This window comes from Desmodus rotundus, chromosome 12, assembly GCF_022682495.2.
Source record: "Desmodus rotundus isolate HL8 chromosome 12, HLdesRot8A.1, whole genome shotgun sequence".
NCBI classification, from domain to species: Eukaryota; Metazoa; Chordata; class Mammalia; order Chiroptera; family Phyllostomidae; genus Desmodus; species Desmodus rotundus.
The window spans coordinates 28,438,732-28,458,856 of record NC_071398.1 but is presented as its reverse complement, the minus strand read 5'-3'; the positions used below and the strand labels follow the sequence as shown (position 1 = coordinate 28,458,856).

The 20,125-nt window shown below is 54.7% G+C and overlaps 1 protein-coding gene across 2 annotated transcripts in view; it reads right to left on the bottom strand.

The window, feature by feature from the left end:
• Positions 1–20,125, bottom strand: part of GSE1 (Gse1 coiled-coil protein) — a 411,107-nt gene that overhangs the window by 259,553 nt on the left and 131,429 nt on the right. For both annotated transcript variants that reach the window (XM_045191705.3, XM_045191706.3), the window contains exon 2: positions 72–252. In XM_045191705.3, the coding sequence (XP_045047640.2) occupies positions 72–252 (181 nt within the window). The remainder of the gene's footprint in view (positions 1–71; positions 253–20,125) is intronic.

The following is a 20,125-nucleotide window of genomic DNA, read 5'->3' as shown; positions in this document are numbered from 1 at the left end:
TTGGGGCCCCCCTTCCTGCCAGGGGTGGCATGATCCACTCCAGTTCCTAGAGATACAAAAGCGGCATCTACCTGTGCCCGTGAGGTCTGGTCTGGCCCCGTCCTGGCTGCTCTGCTGGCACCGGGCTGGCCCTAGCTCCTGGGTGGTCTTGGGGCCTCTGAGCAGGCTCTCTGCTGTGGTACCCCGCCAGGGCTCAGGCTCCCGGGCAGGTGGGTGGATGGCTGTCGGTGCCTCGAGAGATGCAGAGGTGACCTGGAATGACAGGAAGGTAGACATGGTGAGTCTTGGCCACACCTGCCGAGAGGTGCCTAGAGGTCTCTAGACACCTTCCTCCCCTACGATGGCCTGGCCTTTGTGTCCAGTGACTCAGCTTGGCTGGTGGCGGGCGGTGGAGAACTGGTGCCCAGAAAAGCCAGTGTAGTCTCTTCTTCTCCCAGCAAACCCTGCCCAGGAACACCAGGTGGGTCTCGGGGCCCCATCCCCACCCGGGCCGCTCAGCTGTCACAAAGGCTGGCAATGACCACCCACTCGTTAGTTGTAAAGGTAACCCGAGCCACTTTTCCGTTCACCCGGCAGGGTAGCCATCGTGACCCCCACAGCCCCCCACTTCTTTGTATTTCTTAAATTGTGGTGAAATACACATAACATGAAATATACCCTCTTGACCATTTTTCAGCGGCATTAAGTCCATTCACAGTGTTGTGTGACCATCACCACCATCCATCTCCAGAACTCTCTCTTTATTGCAAATGGAAACTCGGTCCCTATCAAACACTAACTCCTTATTTCCCTCCCTCAGCCCCTGGCAACCACTGTTCTACTTTCTGTCTTGTCAACTCTGATTATCTTGATTGCTCCATCCCTTTTTTACATCTGGGGAAACTGAGGCTCAGAGAGGGGTGGTAGAAGCCTGGAGGACACCAAGACGGGGTGAGCCCAGATCAGCAGGGCTTCGGACTCCGGGCTCTCCCCTCCCACCTCAGATCCTGGGCAGGAGGAGGCAGCTGAGCCCCTGCGTGGGTTCCAGGGCACGCACAACCAATTGCAGCTACCTGGGGGCCCGGCCCGGGGACTGGCCACCCCCACTTCCTGATTATGAGCTCCAGGGCCAGTGTGGCTGTAGAAAAGCAACTTCATGTTGATCCAGTTTTTTTCCCGGGATTAGTGCTATAAAACCAAAGCTTCTAGGAGAGACGGATGGCTCAGAATTCCTCGGGTGAGCACAGGCTCCACCAGCCCTACGTGTGAGAGACGGATAAATTTACCGTTTGTTTCCGGGAACGCTTTAAATTATGGGATCCATATGGTGACGCAGCCCAGACCACAGCCCCCGCAAATCCCACAGGCGTGCTGGCGGCTTAGGCTGGAGCCAGGAGGAGGCGGCACCTTGGCCCGGCACACGTCATTCATTCACTCACTGGCTTGCTCAGGACCCGGGGGTTGCAGGGGGGCGGGGATCAGCATGGCAGGGACCCTGGAAACCCCCCATACAGATTCCACCCTGGCAGGTTTCAACTGCTCTTGCAACTGTGCCCTAATCATTTCAGAAAACCGCCAGGCGCAGGGCTGCTATGTTCCCCATTAGTCATAGGACGACCCAACCAGCCAGCTCCAGGGACTACTGAGATTTGAACCCAAGCAGTTGGGAGAAAACTTGGCTGTTACAAAGCAATCAGGGGCGGGAGGTGCACAGCTTTTAATTAGAGAACAGCAGATGGAAACAGAGAATACCATTGGGCAAGAAGGGGTGCAGATGACAAGCACCCCTTGTCATCTATAGGCGTTTGAGAATGAAAGAACTCCGTAAGAGCTACGAGAATCCAGGAAGACTTCCTGGAGAAGGCTGAATCTGAACTAGGCCTTCAACGGGAACAGCATTTGAAAGGGAGAGGGGATAGGAGAGACGAGATATTCAAACACACGCTCCTGCAGGGGCCAATAGGGTAAACCATAAGCCAGGCGCTGGGAGGGAGAAAATGCAGGGCAACCCCCCTCAGCACCACTGGGGGCTGTTTAGAGGGACTCAAGCCCTATCTTGCCAGGTCTGATTTTTCAAGAGACAACTGGGATCCATTTTTAAAAGCTGCATTCTCATGATTAGTGAGTGTTGGCAACTGATCAAAAACATGTTAGAGCGTGGTGTGACCCCTCCTATGCTGTTGGCAGGGTTGTAAAATGGTGTGAAATGGCCTGGAAGTCCTTCAAAAGGTCAAAGACAGAGTGGCCAAAGGAACCCCACAATTCCACTTCCAGGTAGATATGCAAGAGAACCAAAAGCGTGTGACCACGCAGAAACTTGACTGCTCACAGAGCCCTCAGTCATTCAGACGAGCAAATCCTGCCAACAACCATGATGATTTTGCAGGTGGGTCCTTCCCCAGTCAAGCAGGTGTGAGTCAGCCTGGCGGACACCTCGACGTGCAGCCTGTGAGGGACTGCGCAGAGGACCCAGCGGGGCCGTGTGATGACAAATGCATTGCAGGCTGCTAAATTGGTAGTTGTTTGTTACGCAGAAGTAGGTAACTGATACAACCGGGAAAGCTCTAGAATAGTATGTGCCCAGCTCCAAATGTTCCCTAGCACATGGCGAGCCAAGCCATATGCCAGACACAGGAGGGGACCCATGCCAGTCCCTCCTCCGGTCTAGCTCTCCCGCCCGTCGGTATTAATGGGTGGGCAAGGCTGCCAGACACGCGTGGTGCCGTGAGCATGGGTTCTCTCGCGCTGGCCTCATCTTAGGTGGAGGCAGAGACCTCCTTTCTTCACCTTTCAAAGCCGAATTCACGATTCTTGCTAATAAAAAGCAGGCCGTTGAACCAACACATTCATTGTGCCTTCTTTCTACCAGAGCCACGAGTTCCAGGCTCCGGGTCAGCCTTAATTTAAAGTTCTGTTAGGACCAGGCCTGGGAAAAATGTCCTGCCCCTCTGAAAGCAGCAGGATCTCGGAGCTCACGGGGCCCACAGAGTGAGCGGGGTAAGTGCTATTGCTCCCTTTACACTATCTCTGGACTGGGGCCACTGCATTCAAAGTATTAGTCAGTTATGGGAAAGGCCAGATGGCTGGGGGTGGGGATTCCAGGGTTCTTTACCATGAAAGAGGACTGACTGCAGCCCCTCACTGGATACCCTGATGAGCTCTCGAGGTCTTACACTTTATCCAGGGAACAAGTGGTCTCTGAGCACCAACTCAAGGTAGATTCGGGGGTGGGGTGGAGTGGGAGAGAAGGCACGCACCGCACCCTGCTCTGGAGGGGCCCCCGCGTGTTTTCAGTGCAGTTTGATTTTATTAACTGAATTAGTTCAGGGGATCCCCACAGCAGAGGGCCTCTGCTCTACTGTTTTTAAAAAAGTTTTATTGAGATACAATCCACATGCCACGCAATCCACTCATTTAAAGTGTACAATTCAATGGCTTTTGATATATTCGTGGGGTTGTGGAACCATTTCCAGAATCCGTGTTGCAACACTTGCATCAGCCCAAGAAGGAGCCTCACACCCACTGGCAGTCACTCTCCGTTCCTGTCCCCAGCCCTGGCGTCCACAATCTCCTTTCTGTCTCTGACTGCCCGTCTGGGCAGTTCATACACACGGAATCCTGTAACATGTAGCCCGTTGTGTCTGGCTTCTTTCACTCAGCACCACTCTCCCAGGCTCCTCCGTGTGTAATGTGTAAACCACATACAGGGTCCGGCAGAAGTAACGCCTGCTTCAGTGTGGTTGGTAGGGTAATAATATGGGTGTAATAATTTAGTTTTAATCTGAACATTTCACCTAAAGTGTCACGTGGTGTGCTTGACTGTGATATTGTTATGTTATAGAATTACATGCTTATGATTTTGTAATAAAAAAGGGGCGTTATTCATGCTGGACGCTGTATTTTTAAAAACAAGGAAAGTTTCCGTTTGGGGGCCCATGGCAGCCCAGAGGCCGCTGGATGGAAGGCTCAGGATTTCTCTCTCCATCAGGGTCAGGAGGCTGCTATCCGGGCCTGTTTCTCTCCCCCTCCTGGGTACCCAGCCAGGCTCCATTTCTCAGCCTCCTTGCAGAAAGGTGGGGCTGGGCACTGGGTCCTGGTCACATCCCCTAGCTGGGAGATCTTAGCAAAGTGACTTAATGTCTCACAGCCTCAGTTTCCCCTTTCACAAAATGGGAATGATCAATAACACAGTGACTGCCTGCCTCCCAGACGGATGGTGGAAGGAACTAGATGAGTTATTTCTGTTAAAGCACCTGGCACATAGTAGGTGCTCCAGAAGCAGCAGCGGATCACATGACCTGACAGCATGAGCATTAGGAGCAAGGGTCAAAGTGTCACAGTGGCGGGCCCGGAAGGCCTGACAGGGAACGTGTTGGGGAAGTCTCCATGGCCTTGGCCTTGGGCAGTTTCCACCCCAGCAGGCAGCGCCACCTTCTAGGCTCCTTGCCAGCTGCTGGCCTGAAGCCCCAAGGCAGCCCAGGGGTCCCTGAAGTCAGGGTGACCGGATCTGCGGTGTGTGCTCCCCTATTTTTCCCGATCATCCTAAATTCTTTTTTTCCAAGTAAGCTCAACATGCACTCCAGGGAGCTGGCCGTGCCCTTCTTGAGCCGAGCAGACCTGGGACTGAGACCTGAGTTGCCTCTGGCATAACCAGGGATAAGAGGCAAGTCATGGCTGTCCTGACCTCACTCGGCGTGTGCCTCTGGGAAATGGGCCAGTAATGCCTACCCTAGATGCACTGGGCACCCACCACGTGCCAGGGGCCCACTGAGCACCGGACTCAGCAGTCCATTTAATCCTCGCAACAACCCTACCTTCACTGCCACTTTGTAGAGGAGGAAACTGAGGCACAGAGAAGTCAAGTCAGCTGTCCCAGGTCACCCAGTGGGTCAAAGTCAGAGCCAAAGATCCAGGCCAGTGTTTTGTCCTCTATGAAATGCCTAGACCCACAGTGAGGATGTGGCAGAGAACAGACCACGAGAGACAGAAGAAGAAAGGCCAGCACCCCAAGTGCACAAAAGAATGCGGCATCACCTTCCTTTTCCCCCGAAGAAAAATCATGCACAGGCAGGAAGCCAAGTTCAGGGAGAAAGGCTGCCTCCCTCCCAGACATCAATGGCCGGCTGCATGTCTTGGCTGGAAGGCAGGGTGGATACAGTGAGGGGCACCTCCTGGGCTGGCCAGGGACCTCTGCCACCTGCCAGGGACACACAGGTTACAGGACTGGTGCCCTCTGCCTGGAAAGGAAATGGGGGCCACAGGCCATTCCTGCCACGAGGGCCCCTCTTCCCCCTTTCCTGGCCCCCCCCAGAGCCCACCCACACGGACAATGTATTCGACAAGCTCGGGTGGGATTTCCTGTTCTGCGCTGTACACTAGTGTGTCAGCAGCCAAAAACCAGTATTTTACGCCCCTTAATTTCTTGTAACAGCTCGGTAATGGCAAGCAGAGAACTCCAAATACTGCAATAAAGGGACTTACAAGGCTCTGGGTCAGGGGAAGATGGAGCTGCCGAATGCAGAGTCCCTGATAAGCAGACAACTAAGGGTTATTAAATGTTCGGCGCAGACCAGGCATAATTGGGAAGTTATTAGATATGGAATACACACAGCACCCAGTAAATGAGTAATCAGGGACTAATTAAGCTTGTGCGACACAGCAGATCATGCTAGAGAGGCTGGTGGCTGCCACATCTGTGACAGCAATTAGGGGCGCTCCGGCTGCAGCGCTCAGTGGGGGGCGGGGGGCGATCACAGGCTTGAGTTGACGAGACTCATCCCCACCAGAGTCCCCCCAGGTGTTCCCGCCTCTCACAGGCCAGGCTCACGGAGCCTGGAGGACAACGGAAGCTTAACGGAACACAGGGGCCAGGACTCAGAAAAATGAAAAGAAGGCTTTGTCTCTGGCTTCAAGTCTGCACAGGTGATGACTCATTGCAGCCGCCCAAGGGGCAGAAATGGTCATTACTGTCCACCTGGATGATCCGAGAAGTGTGCGCACAGAACCACCTCCTGGAGCTTTGCAATAGTTCTATCAGATAGGCAGGGTAGGGGGTGGTAGAGTATGAGCAACCCATTTTATGGATGGAGAAACGGAGGCTAAGAGGACAGAGATTACCCAACCTGGTTCTCCTTCCAGCAGGCACAGCGCATGTCCGCTGGGTTGTCTGAACAAGAGGAAGACACTGGTGTCTCTCAGGAGGGTGTCAGCCAAGGCCGGTGGAGAAAAAGGGGACAGGTGCAGTTATGTGGCTGATAAAAGAGCACAGACTTGGGTGGGAGTGAATGCCTGGGCTCTAGTTGGGGTGATCTTTCTCATGCTTTTTAATGCCTCTGAGCCTCAGCTTCCTCATCTGCAAAAGGGGTGCTGAGAGCCATGTCCATGGTGCAGGGCGGTCAGGAGAATGCCTGGGTTAGAATCTGCACAGCCCAGCACCGGCCTGACACGCAGGAAGCCCGTGAACACACCTGTTAAAGAAAGAACGAGGGGAGGCCCAGGCCTACCTGCCACGGAGAGAACCAGAAAGTCCTGATTCGAGCCACTGGGGCAGCCAGGAACCAAGAACCTCTGGGTTCAGCTGAAACTGGGGGGGCTCTCTCCAAGCCAGAGTGCAAGGGTCATGACCCTAAAGCAGGAGGAGGCTGGGGGCAAAATGCTTGGGGCTTTCAATGGTCACAGCTATGCATGGATAGCACCTACTAAATGCCAAGCCCCGGGCCAGTCTTTGCAGGCATCGGCCCATTAAGCCTTAGACAGCCCTGAAGTCTGTCTGTTAGGCCCCATTATATAGATGAGGCAGCTGAAGCACAGAAAGGGTAGGCCGCTTGCGATGTTTGGCCCGCTGTGTGGATGGGCCGGTAGGGTACCACGTCTCTGAGATTCATACTGCCAAGTGGGAATTTGCGGCTGATAGCACTCAGAGCCTTGGGAGATACGCCTGGGCAGGTTTGGCCAAGGAGACTGGAGCCACAGGGAGGCTGGCAAGATGTTTGGTAGCAGGCAGGCCAGAGGCAGGCATGTCCAGCTTCTACTGCTTTTTAGGCTGAAGGGAACATTCTAGAAGGCATGACCTTCGCCCCTCTCTCTCAAGGGATGTCTATATGGCAGTCAATTGTCCCTTGAAAATCCTGGGACAGGGTAGGGGCCTGCAACGGAGTTCAGTGTTTCCAGGGGTAACAATACCTCCCCATGGCTGCCACGCAATAGAGCGGGTGGGTGTCGCTGGGGAATCACCTCAGGCCCAGCCAGGGTGGAGGGAGAGAGCCTCCTGAGACAGGGAGGCCGCAAGTCCTTGGCATCAGTCTCCAGGGCCACCTTCTGGAGGCCAGCAGTGGGAGCTGACTGGTCTCAGGCCAATCACTGCCAGACTCTCCTGGGGTTCCCCTCTTCCACCCCTGATGGTGCCTGCTGTACTGACTGATCTCCCCCCGCTTCCCAGGGAGAGAGCCTCCCACCAGTCTCGGGGTACACAGCCTGCCCGCTCCACCCCCAACCATGTCTGGGCCTGGTGATGCTCTAAAATTCAGCCTGCCCACCCCTGAGTGCAGTCCTTTACCAAAGTTTGGCCCCTCAGCATGGCATCCACTTGATTTGGCCCAGCCTAGCTTTTCACACATTTGTCATACCTCCCACCCACCTACCCCACCAGCCATGCATCCACCCTCCCCAACCGTGTCTGTCTGTCCAACTGTCCAAATGTCCATTCATGCCTCTCTCTGTTTGTCCATCCATTCTTCCACCCACCCATCCATCCATCCACTCAATAAACATCTATTAAGCACCTATTATGTGCTAGGCACTGTGCCAGGGATATAGCAGCAAATAAAAGTTAGAAATTCCTGCCCTTAGGGAGTTGACATTCAGGTTGGGGGAGACAGGCAATAAAGAAATGTGTATTCCCATGTCAGCTGTAGAAAGTACCAAAAAGACAAAGAGAAGGGGATAAGGAGGAGGGTGGGCGAGTACAGTAAGAACTTCCCACAGGCTGGTCCCACTGAGAAGGGGACTTCTGTGCAAAGACCAGAAGGAAACAAGGGAGCCGGCCCTGGAGGTGGGCAGCTGAGGGCGGGTGTTCCAGCGAGCACGATGGCCCTGAGGCAGGAGCGTGTTTGCAAACTTCTTCTGAAAAGGCCAACTAGTATTTTCAGCTTTGTGGACCAAACAGTCTCTGTTGATTCAACTTTGCCAATGCAGCACCAAAGCAGCCTTAGCCAACATGGACATGAAACATGTGTGTCTGTCCTAATAAAAGTTTATGGACACAGCAATTTGAATTTCACCTAATTTTCATGTGTTAGGAAACATTGTTCTTCCTTTAATTTTTTTTTTGCAACCATTTAAAAACATAAAAACCTGTCTTAGTTCATGGGCAGCACGGACACAGGCTGTGGGTAGAATGTGGCCTACAGGCTGCGGTTTGCTGAGCCCTGGCCCAGAGGCAGCCGGGAGGCCTGTGCGGCTGGAGGGCTGTCTGTGGGAGGAAGGGAGCGGGGCTTGACTCAGAAGAGAGGCAAGGCTGGGAGAAAGGGCAGATGGGGGGGCAGATGGGGGAGCCGCTGTAGAGACACCCGCTGATTTACTTGAATCCGAATGACGCCCCCCCCCCCCCCCCGAGGGACTGCAGAAGGTGCCCACGTGTGTCTGTACCACTGAGCTCATTACCTGCAGCTCTCCCCTCCAGGCATCCTGCAGGCGCTGGGACCAGATGCAGAAACTGGCTTGCTTGGTTTAAATCCCAGCCCCGCATCAGTGAGCTGTGTGCCTTCAGGGGAGTGAGTCTACCTCTCTGGGCCTTGGCTTCCCCATCTGCAAGATGGCGAAGATGCCCTGGGCAGGAGGAGGCTTGGTTCAGGGTTCAGTGGAAGCAATATGGGGGTCTGTTCACAAGCTACTGTCAATGGCCATGAGCCCCCTGCCCACTCCACAATGCCTTATGCCCCTCTCCTGCCTGAAATGTCACCCCCAATTCTCTCCCCTGCATTCTGTCCCCAGCTCCTCTCCTAGGCAGAGCTAGGCACTCCCCCAGTCCACCTTCATTAGCACCCTCATCCTAGTGCCACCGACTTAGGGGCTACACTTCCACCTCCCCAGACTGCCACCCCCTAGACGGCACTTGTAACCCCAGCCCTGGTACAGTGTCCCTAATAGAGCAGATGGGGGAGATATCTGAGATACAGAAGAACTATGTGAAGGGCTGGGGGAACAGTGTTTTTGGCATAGGGAACAGTCTATGCAAAGGCTGTGAGGCAAGGGTGTGCCTGGTGTATTTGAGGAAGAGCAAAGGGGTCTGTGTGGCTGCAGAGGAGCAAGGGAGGCAATGGGGTCACACTTCAGAAGGGTCTGTGGACCCTGTGAGGACTCTGGCTCTCATTTAAAGAGCGACGGGAGCCCCGAGGGTCTAAGCCGAGGAGAAATGCAATCTGATTTTTGTTTCTGTTTTAATTTTAACTTTTTATGTTCAGATGCTTATGGATTCACATGCTGTCACAAGAAATAATACAGAAAGATCCCACGTACCCTTCACTCGGCTTCCTCCAATGCTGACATCTCACAAAACTGTAGCACAATGTCACCGGCAGATAGTGCCACTGACGGTTTACATGACTTCTGCAGCTTCCCCCAGTTTGACCTGTCCTGGGCCGCGTGTGACCTCCACCCTCCGCAGCGGTACAGCTGCCGTAGGCTCCCATACCCACCACCACAGCCGCGGTACAGGCAGTTCCATCACCAGCATCCCTGCGACACTCTTTGGTAAGCACACCACCTCGCCCCTGCCCCCAGCCCCCAGCCTGGCAACCGCGGATCTGTTCTCCATTGCTCTGGCTTTCTCACTCCAAGGTTGTTATGTAAATGCATTAACACAGCATGTAGCCCTTCGGGACTGGCTGTGTCCACTCAGCATGGTTCCCTGGAGCTCTGCGCAGGGTTTGGGCATAGTGGTAGTTCATTCCTTTTGTTGTGGAGGCGTAGTGGTCCACGGCATGGCTGTCTCACAGCTTGGCAGCCCACTCGCCTCATTAGGTGGAGGGAAGCCACCCAGGAGGTACAGCAGCTCCCTTTGCCCCCAGCCCGGCTCACACCCACCACAGCCCCGTCCCTTCTCCCTCCTTGTGTCTTCAGAGTCTGTACCTAGCTTCACCTGCTGGCTACCCATTCAGGGCCTGCATCGTCCATTTGTGAATCGATGCCCCGTTAATCAGTCGCAATGCTCTCCCCACCCCGCCCACCTGTCCTCTGACATTACCTCCTTTGATGTCCCTACCTGGGGAGGTCAGGCAGCTTACTGACTATAACTGCAAGATATGCTTCATGCCCAAATGTGGATCAGAGAGGTTTAGCAACCTACCAAACACCACACAGCTGTGAGATGGGCAGAAGCCTGTCCTGGCGGGTGTAAATTATCACAAAGACAGATTCCAAGGAGCGGGCAAGAGCCGGGGGTGGGGGTGGGAGGGAGGCTCTGCCCTGGGCTCAGCTTGACCCTGTGCCTCCACGGAAGGGGCCCTGCCCACTGTAGGTGAACATGACATAATTACTGTGGAAGGAACTGTGCCGTCTCACCCAGGGCAGTCAGTTTATCAAGCGCTGACAGTGCATTAGCTAAGTGATCACTAGACTATTAATTTTTTCCCCAGCCCTTGCCAGGGGTATTACAGTGAAAAATGGCAGCTTAACCGCAGGGAAATTCTTCAGGGTGACAAAAATAAAAATAGCTCTAATTGAAGTTGATAGAAATTATACCCTTTAGAAACACACGTCAGGGTGCACTGGCTATAATGTAAATTAGCGCCGGGGCAGGGTTTCTGTCACAGGGTCATGAACACGCGATGACAGCCACAGCAAACAGCCTCACGGGGCATCACATCTCCTTGGCTGCCACTTGGCTGGGCCTGGTGGTGTCGGGGAGGCGGCAGGGGCAGGTTGGAGGTTGGTGCTCACCCGCCTGCCAACACAATCTCGCCTGCTCAGCCGCCCCCCTGCGGAGGGACATTGGGCAGGAAGCACCACCGGCCCTTCTCCACTCCACCCTGGGGAGTGTGGGTGTGTCCTGGCCATCCTCCAGGCCGGGGCGGGGCCTGCAGTAGAGGTCCTTGGACCCTTAAGGAGCCAAGTTAAACCCCCTGCCGCCAGCCCCCATGGCTGGGCCCTGGGTCCTAAAGCTAGATATTGACTAGAAACTTACACATGAAAACATGTTATGTGTTTTCAGTTCCCCCCAAATTTAGACAGATTCTGATGTTCTGGCACACAGTGGTGAGTCATCTTTCAGTCGTCAAAGAGGTTTCAGTGCAGCATATGAAAAAAGAATAAATATAATGGCAGTAACATTAACAAACACAGGATAGCATCTGCGCTGCGCTCTGCACTGTTTTAAGCACTTCCCGCATATTTTAATTCACTCAGTCTTCGCAACCACCCGTGAGGTAGACACTGTCATCATCACCCTCGTGCTGCAGACCAGGAAATCATATGGAGGCCCAGAGAGGTTGTGTAACCCGCCTGGGGGCCCCCGGGGGCGGAGCCAGGCGCTGAGCCAGCTGGACAGCCCCGGAGCCACCCTGCCCGAGAGCCCGCCAGCCCCGTGCGAGGGCGAGCCCTGACCTGACAACGCAGAGCAGGACCCTGCCGGGCCCCTGTCCACTCTCAGACCGCACCACACGCCGCTACCGCAGGGGCTGCCGTCACACACTTCTGTCTGTTTAGGTTTTAAAGACTTTATTTATTCAGCTTTAGAGAGAGGGGAAGGGAAGGAGGAAGACAGGGAAAGAAACAATGACATGCGAGAGAAATATCAATTGTTTGCCTCTTGCACGCCCCCAACCAGGGACCTGGCTCGTAACCCAGGCATGTTGGTGACCTCTTGGTTCGCAGAAGGACGCCCAGCCCACTGAGCCACACCAGTCAGGGCTTACATTTATTTCTGAATGATTTATACAGTTTATCTCCGTTTTGGCTGCACCCTTACCTACTGAGATTGACGTTCACCTAAACTTCCTAAAGCCCCCGTCTGAGCACAGAGACTTGCTGGCTGTTCATGGGGGCGGGGGTGTGGGGGTGTCAAAGGGCGAGGCAGACCCAGGAATTAATTTGAGAACATTCATCAGGCCTCTGCCCTGCGCAAGGCACTGCTCTGGGCCCTGGGGATTCAGCAGTGAGCAAAACAGGGCAAGTTCCAGGCCGCCTGCCCCTGGCATCTCAGCTGGAGGAAGACAGCAGCTCGCCCACTCATCCTGGCCCACAGAAACATGAAAGTCCAAAATGAAATGAAAATCCAAACACAGGCTCACGGTCTAAAGAAACAATTCCAAAATCTAAGAATCTGACTGGCAAAGAATAAAGGGAAAGATTAGAAAGAATCTCTCATATTCTCGCTCTCTCTCTCTCTCTCTCTCTCTCTCCACACACGCACGCACACATCCAGGGAAAGAAATCTAATCATGGAAGAAACAGCAATTTTTGTGGCTTTTCACTGCTGTCTTCCCTGAAAAGATCTGAAAGGGATAATTAACTGGAGTGAGCCCTATTGAGGCAGAAAGGGAAAGGTAAGAGCAGGAAATACAGGTGGGAGCTTCTAGGAAGGCCAAGTGTCGCCAGGGCCTGGTCAGCTCTGTTGGGCATTTGTTCGCAGAAATCAGGGGGCAGCCGGTCTGGGGCTGGGCGAAGACGCGTGTGCCCCTTTCACAAGAGGAAAAAGACGCCCCAGGATGGAAATGACAGACCAGCCCGCTTGGCATCGATACCCAGGGAGACTCTAGAACAAATTGTTGGGGAGAAAATCAATAGCAATCACATAAAATAGCACAAGATTTACTAAATGGCTACTGGCCTGGCTCCGGGAGGGGGAAATGACACCAGAGCCCGCCAAGTCGCTCCAGTGAGAGAGCGGTGCGCCAGGAAAGCGGACCCCAGGGAACTGCCTGATCCCGCACGGCATTAACCCTGCTTGTGACGGCCACCTGGGTCAGGCCGGGGCCACCTGGGACACAGGTGCCAGCTGTGCCCTCACGCAAACACCTGCCCGACCGCTAAACCTGAGGTGCTCACAGGATGCGCCGCCACATGAACTGTTCTGCCACGTGCCAGGCTGAGTTCTGTGCCGTCACCTCGTTTCATTCTCAAGCAATGTCAGTAATAAAAAGGACACTGAGAGCAGTCCCCATCTATTAAGCTTGTCTGGCTTCAGATACTGACTCCTTCACCATGGGCTGTGTGGCCACGGGGAAGTTACTAAACCTCTCTGAGCCCCAGCTTTCTCGGCTGTACAATGATCGTAATGACACAGGACAAAAAAAGACACACGTGCTTAGAACACGCTGCCTGGCCCTTACGGGCAGCTCGTTTTTATTTCTCCTTATGGCGACCCCACACGAGAGTGATTTTCAACCTTTTCCACCGTGTGGCACACGTAATTAATTACTAAAATTCTGTAGCACGCCAAAATATATATCTTTTGCTGGTCCAAGAAAAAAAAAGGTATGATTTTGACTCAATCACACCAGATGGCTATTGTTGTGTTGGCTGTTGTCATTTGTATGATTTGACAATCTCAGGGAGAAGAGGTCAGTGCCCTGAGTAGACGGGCAGGCACAGGGTGACTGAAAAGCTGCCGTGGTGCATGAATGTGCCACGGTGCACTGGTGGCAAACCGCTGCCTTTAGATAAGTATTTAATGTCATCCGACGTGTCTGCAAAGCGTTGTGCAAACACTGTACAATGCTAACTTGGTTGGCCCTCCTAACATGTCTTCGAGGTAAACTCTCCTACTAAACACCCATTTTATGGACGAGGGGACTGAGGCCCAGAGCCCCCAGGTCACACAGCCTGCTCTGCACCCAGACACCATCACACTGTCATCCTCAATCTATACTGTTAACCTCCATGCAAAACTGTCCCCCAGAAGAGCCCAGGACGTTGTGAGGGTGCTTAGGGCGCCCCTATGGTACAAAGGAGGTTAAGCAACTTACTACAGAGTTGTTAGAGGTAAAGCAAGACCCAGACAGAGGTCTGTCTGGAGACCGGGAGGGTCAAAGATCCAACAGCCAATGGTCAGAAAGCGAAATAAGGTGAGCAAAAGATGGAGAGGGGGATACGAGTGGGTGAGTCAGTCGGTTTCCAGAGAGAGAGAAGGAGAGGGAGAGAGAGAGAGAAGGAGACAGAGAGAAGGAGAGGGAGAGAGAGAGAAGGAGACAGAGAGAAGGAGAGAGGGGCAGAAGGAGAGAGGGGGAGAGAGAGGAGAGAAACAGAGAGGGGAGTAGGAAAGCATGTGAGCCAGGAAGTAGGAGCTTCCAGGAGCAGAAAGGGACCCTCCCTCTGTCCCACGTCTGTTTTCCAGATCTTGAGTCTAATACTGGTTTCTTTTGATCACCATGGAAAAGAAGAATCACCGCCTGCACCTGAAGAGGCGCAAACCGGGGCTGGTGTGCCGTGGAGGGCAGAGTCGGCTGGGAAGGGAGGGAGCAGGAGCTGGCACTGTTTGTGTATTCTCTGTCTCATTGCAAAGATGAATGAGAGCTTAGGGAGGGCTCCATCACCTCCAAACCTCAGAGGTGGGAAGAACCTGAAATGTCACCTGCCTCATGTTTCTCAAACCCTGGGATATGTCCCGCATGAGAGCAATTTTTAAAAAATATTGATGGGGGGAGGAGAGAGAGAGAGAGAGAGACATCGATTTGTTGTTCCTCTTATTTATGCATTCATAGGTTGCTTCTTGTGTGTGCCCTGACTGAGGATTGAACCCACAACCTCGGTGTAACAGGATGATGCTCCAACCAACTGAGCTACGTGGCCCGGGCTGAGAGCTATTTTTAAAAAGGGAAATGGAGTAGAATAAAAAATACTGGAGTGCATCACATGTAGTAAAAATATCATTTTGTGAAATTTCTGTTTCAGTTACTGAATGTATGTCATTATTGTCTCGGACCCAAGCACCTAGGACCTGTGCCCCAGGCCCTGTATTTAGAGGCCCTCCCCAACATGTCCCTGAGGGCAAGGAGTCCGTGCGGCCAAGGGCCACCTCCCACTGCCTGCTCCTGCTCTCCGGCCACGGCCTCTGTTCCAGAACCCAGGTCTCCCTGCTAGCATGGCCAAGTCCACGTCCAGAGCTGAGCAAACCCCCCTCCAGTCTGTCCTTCTGAGGGGTTGATATCTGCTAGGAAGCCCATGCTGAGGGTGGCCAAGGGCACGGTAGCTGAAGCATGGGCCAGGTGTCCACATCAGTGAAGCCCTACGTGATGAGGGACAAAAGAGAAGAAACAGCACAAATCTCCATTTACCCCATGTCCCCACCCCCGCAGATGCTCAGATGGACCTGGGTATGTGTGTGAGAACACACACATTTGGTATGTGTGCGTGTCCACATGCATGTGTTTTGTGTGTGAGCACATACATGTGGGTGGCGTGTGCACACACGAATATGAGCATGTGTGCATTGTGCAGTTGTACATGTAGGCACGGTATGCATGCATGTGTGCGCATGTGGTTTGTGTTTGCACGTGTGGGTGTGCACATGTGAGTGGGGGGGGCATGCATGTGGGAGTGTGTGCATGCTGGGCTGTGAGGCTCTGCCCTTGTTCAGCAGCTCACAGTCCAGCAGGCTGGAGAGGGCTGTGTGGTCCTTGCCATTCACCGAGGCGGTGGGTGGTCTGATTCCATGGTACCGCTGTCCTCCCCAGAGGGGCTCCCTAATGTCAGTACCTGCGAAACTCTGTCTTCAAAAGTCTGCTGCTCAGACCGGGAGCTCCCTGAGCAAACCCTTGCCAACCCTCTGGCTCGGTGCCAGGCTTCATAAACGTTTGCTGAATGAATAATTGAGGGGAGGAACAAAGGCTCAAAAATCCAGCAGCCAAGTCCCAAACACCACTGAGCTGCACACCGCGGGGGAAGAGTACAACTTCCAGAGGGATGCCAGCCCACACTGCAGCCCGGGCCAGACCCCATGTCCACTTCTGTCACAGCCCTGAGACACTGGGCTCCCAGGAATGCCCGGATCTCCCTGGTCCAGGGCCCGTGAGCCTTGGCTCTTTCCTAGTGCAGCCAACGGTGGGGGGCACAAGGTGGCCCAGGCCCCCACTGCTGGAACTCAGCCCTCAGCCGGCCAGCCAGGATGCATGCTGGGGGCTCTCAAAGGAGCCCTGAGGTGAGCAGGAAGCTCCACACAGACAGTTACTGGACAGGAGGGTGAAGGCAGTCCATCCCTGTCCCAGGCAGCCGCTTCCTCCAAGGCCGGGTGCGAGGCACATGCTTTCCTTGGGCTTCGGTGTGCCCACTCTGCAGTGGGCGTGTCTTTCCTTTCATTTCTTTCTCTCTCTCATCTTATTATTACTGTTAATATTATTATTATTATTATTACATCATTATTGTTACTGTTGCTGTTGCTGGCACAGAACACAGGATCACCACCCCGCATCAGCGGTGGGGGCTCTGAAACCCAAATCCGTGCAGGGGGAGCCCTGCAGAGGGATGCTGCCTAGAGGTCAGGTCAGCCTAATGAACACACATTTTAAACTCAGGTACCTGGTGGGGCTGATCCTGGGGGACTAAAGCACCCCACGGCCTCCCCTTGGCACTGAAGTTCACTAAGAGGAGGCACCGGAGGATGAACACACTGCCCACAGAAATAATGTGGGGTCATGGAGGGCACGTACATGCCACCCACAGACATGAGGCCCAGCCGCCAGAAGTGGGCTTGCAGGCGGCTGTGGAGGGAGGAACCACGAGCTTTGAGCAGTGTGGGACAGGGTTTCCAGGTGGCAGTTGTATTTGCCCAAAGGGGCACCTTTTCCTGTGGCTGCAGAGCCATTCCACAAACTAGTGAGTGTCCTGAGCGAGTGAGAGGACCAGGGGGCCGTGTGTTAATATTGTTCTGTTTACGTCACGATGGCATCTCATGCCAGCCCTGTGAGCAACGGGCTAATGGCCCCAATTTACAGATGGGGAAGCTGAGCTGGAGAGGAAGGCAGTCTCCTGGCTGGAGTCAGGGTGGAGAGGACAGTGTGGCTCCCTGTCCCTGGTGATGCTCCTCAGATTCCCCGAAATAGCTGCCCAGCATCTTCAGGAGTCTGACAGAGCCTGCCCTGCACAGTGCAGCCTCTGCCTCCACCTCCTGCGGCTTGAGAGGCCCGAGAAGATATAGGCTCAGCCAGGCTGTGAGCCTGCCACTGTGCCAACTCGCTGGCTCCTCGCTAATTACTCACTTTTGCAAGATCAAAGGCCTCGTTTATTGCAAAGTAGATTGAACTTGCCTGCTTAGCTCCCTGGGAAGCAATGCTAAGACAGTCCGGCCCTCCGCCTCTGAGGCTGCCCTCCAACGGCCTAGACGCTGCCGGGCTCTAGCAGTGGGTGTGGCTATGAAGGGCTGGGTCAGCAAGCCAGCATTGGACCAGCACCCGGGATGAGCTCACCTTTACCCGGTGCCCCGCCACTGGGCTCAGGCAGGGCTAGGTTTCCAGTGAGGGGTCCTATGGCCCCAATAAAGGGTTCCCGTGTGAGTGGCCCAACCCATACTGAGGACCCCCAGGGGCCAACACCCTGCCCCGCACCTCAGAGCTCAGCCTCCGGTCGAGATGCCAGGTGAGGCTGGTGCTCCGGGACCTCAGCCTCCAAGGATGAGCAGGACTCAGGGACAGCGACAGGAGGAAGAGAGGCTGAGAAGGGGAGGGCTCACCAGGTGTGGGGCCAGCCAGCCTGTGTGGAAAAACAGGGATGGTGATGAAGCCTCATAAGGGGCTATGGGCAACAGGCAGTGATACCAGTGGCCCCTATGCGACTCGTCCCCCCATCCAAGCCCTGCTCCAAAATGTGGATAGATGTGACTCCCATTTTACAGAGGGTAAAACTGAGGCCACGAGGCCCAGGGCCACCCCGCTAGTGAGCAGCTGCTCCAGCTCAGAAACCCGGCTCTTGACCCCGTCAGATTCCTGTGGCGCCTCTGAACCTGTCGGCAGTGAGGAGCCGAGGAAGGGCACGGAGGAATGTCACTGCCGCAGCTGTGGGAGAGGGGTCACCTGCAGGCTGAGGAAGCAGCTTGGTCAGCGATGGGAAAGGTGCAGTGAGAGTGTCGGGGGAACAGAACGGGGGAGGGACTGGACCCTGGGCACCCTGGAGGAGAGAGGATGCTGTCCACCCTGAGATGGGTGGGGTGCAAGGCTGTCAACGGGGCGACATCTGGCCTTGTCTGGAGACGTTTTTAGTTGCCACGACTGGGGATGCTGTTGGCATCTACAGGGCAACGCACAGGACAGCACTGCGCGCCCCCCTGCAATAATCCGAACCCAAATGTCAATAGTGCTGAGGTTGGGACACCAGGGACAGGGGCACGCTCAGCCCAGAGAAGGACACAAAAGGAGCAGCTGTGGGCAGGCAGGGGTGTGGTAAGTAGGAGCCTAGGGACCCCTGCATGTGAGGGAAGTGGTACCAGCAGAATACCCATGAAGAGATGTGCAGGAAGGAGCTGGAGACATGGCCCCCGGAGCACAGAGGTACGCTCCCTAAGAGCTCCGCCCGCCCAAACAGCTCACTGTGCTCTCATCTCATCTCATCTACGGGCTCATCTCACTGTGAACCAGCAGCCCCTGCGCCCGGCCCAGGAGGGTGCGTGCTATTGTGACTGAAATGCTCACCTAGGTGTTGCTCAAAAGGTATTCTGCAGATGTGATTAAAGTCCGTGATCTGCTGACTTCAGGAAGGGAGATGGCTCTAGAGTAACCTAGATTATCTGTGTGGGCCTGAGTCAGTCACCGGAAGGCCTAGAGAGCAGAGGTGTGGCTTCCCGGGGGAAGAAGAAACCCTGCCTGTGGACAGCAGCTCCAGCCCGGGGTTGAGAGGTGCCGCTGTCCTTCCGGGGCCTGCCCTATGGATTCAGCGCCTGCCCGGCCAGCCCCTCCCTGACTAAGCCAGTCCGGAATTACGGCTCTTGATGTCCATCTCCCAGTCCTGCTTCTCTGGTTGGACCCTGCCCCGTATAGCAGTTTAAAGAAGGGCCAAAGGCTGCCAGGACATCAAAGGGGACACAGACGGACAACGGATCACTAGTACTGGCTAGAGGCTGCTGGTGCCCTCTGAGAGCTCATATGGCCTGGAAGCAAGGCTAAAAGCTTCCTGCAGGGAGTGAGGACCGGGCAGGGGCCGTTCTGGGGAACTGGCTGGGAGTGCAGTCTCCTAGGTCCACCCTGCCCTGCTGTATCAGAACCTGCACTTTAACGAGGCCCCAGGGGTTTAGAGGCTCACCACAGTCTGAGAACAGTGGTGCAGGCCAGCCGGCAGGACACTGTTAGCTGGGAAGGAAAGGGAGGGAAGGGAAGGGAGGTGACAGGGGCAGGAAGTTTCTGAGGCTGGGAGCACCCAGAAAGGCACAGACAGGAGGAGGCAGAATCGGGGGTTTCCATGTAAGGAAAACACAACTAAATACAGCGTGTGTGTGTGGGTGGGGGGGGAATCACACCTTCTCCCCTAAACACACCTCCCTACTGTTCAAACTAAGAATGGGAGGGGAAGAAGCGGGCTCAGCCGTCAGAGCACGCCTAGGCCCTGGTTTCTTAATTGCTGCCAGACTGAAGAAGTAGAGGGGAGGACGGGAGGGGAGGGCAGGGGAGGGGAAGGCTTTAATCGTATTAATCAAGGACTCTGGCTTTGGAACCCCACAGAGCTGGCTGTGAATCCCACTGTGTGATCTTGGGCAAGTTACTTCACCTCTCTGGGCCTGTGCTGTTCCATCTGGACAGCAGGGCCAACAATGTTCCTTGTTTTGTAAGGCTTGGAACATGAGCTAAGAAGCATAAGGTACCCAGAGTGGGTTCCACATGTGATTTCCTTGGTTTCATCATTATTTGGAAAGGGGAGAGGGAGGAGTTACACACAGGGGTCTATAAGCGCTGAAGTCAAGGCACACAGGCGCCCATTTGATGCAGCAGCCCCACCTCCTGGCCAGAAGGCACAAGGCCCTAGGAGACAGCGCAGAGTGGCATTGTGTTTTCCCACCTCCAGGCGGATGAGCCCTGTCTGGTACCTGCCCCATTGGCCTGATGTGACTGAGAGTCAGGGTCCCTCACCCTGTGCCCAAGGCTGCCCCTGGGGCTGCTTGTCCAGGAGAGGGGACCCATGGTCCTTGTCAGACGCCCAGAGCCCGGAGCGGAGCAGCTAAGAGACGCTC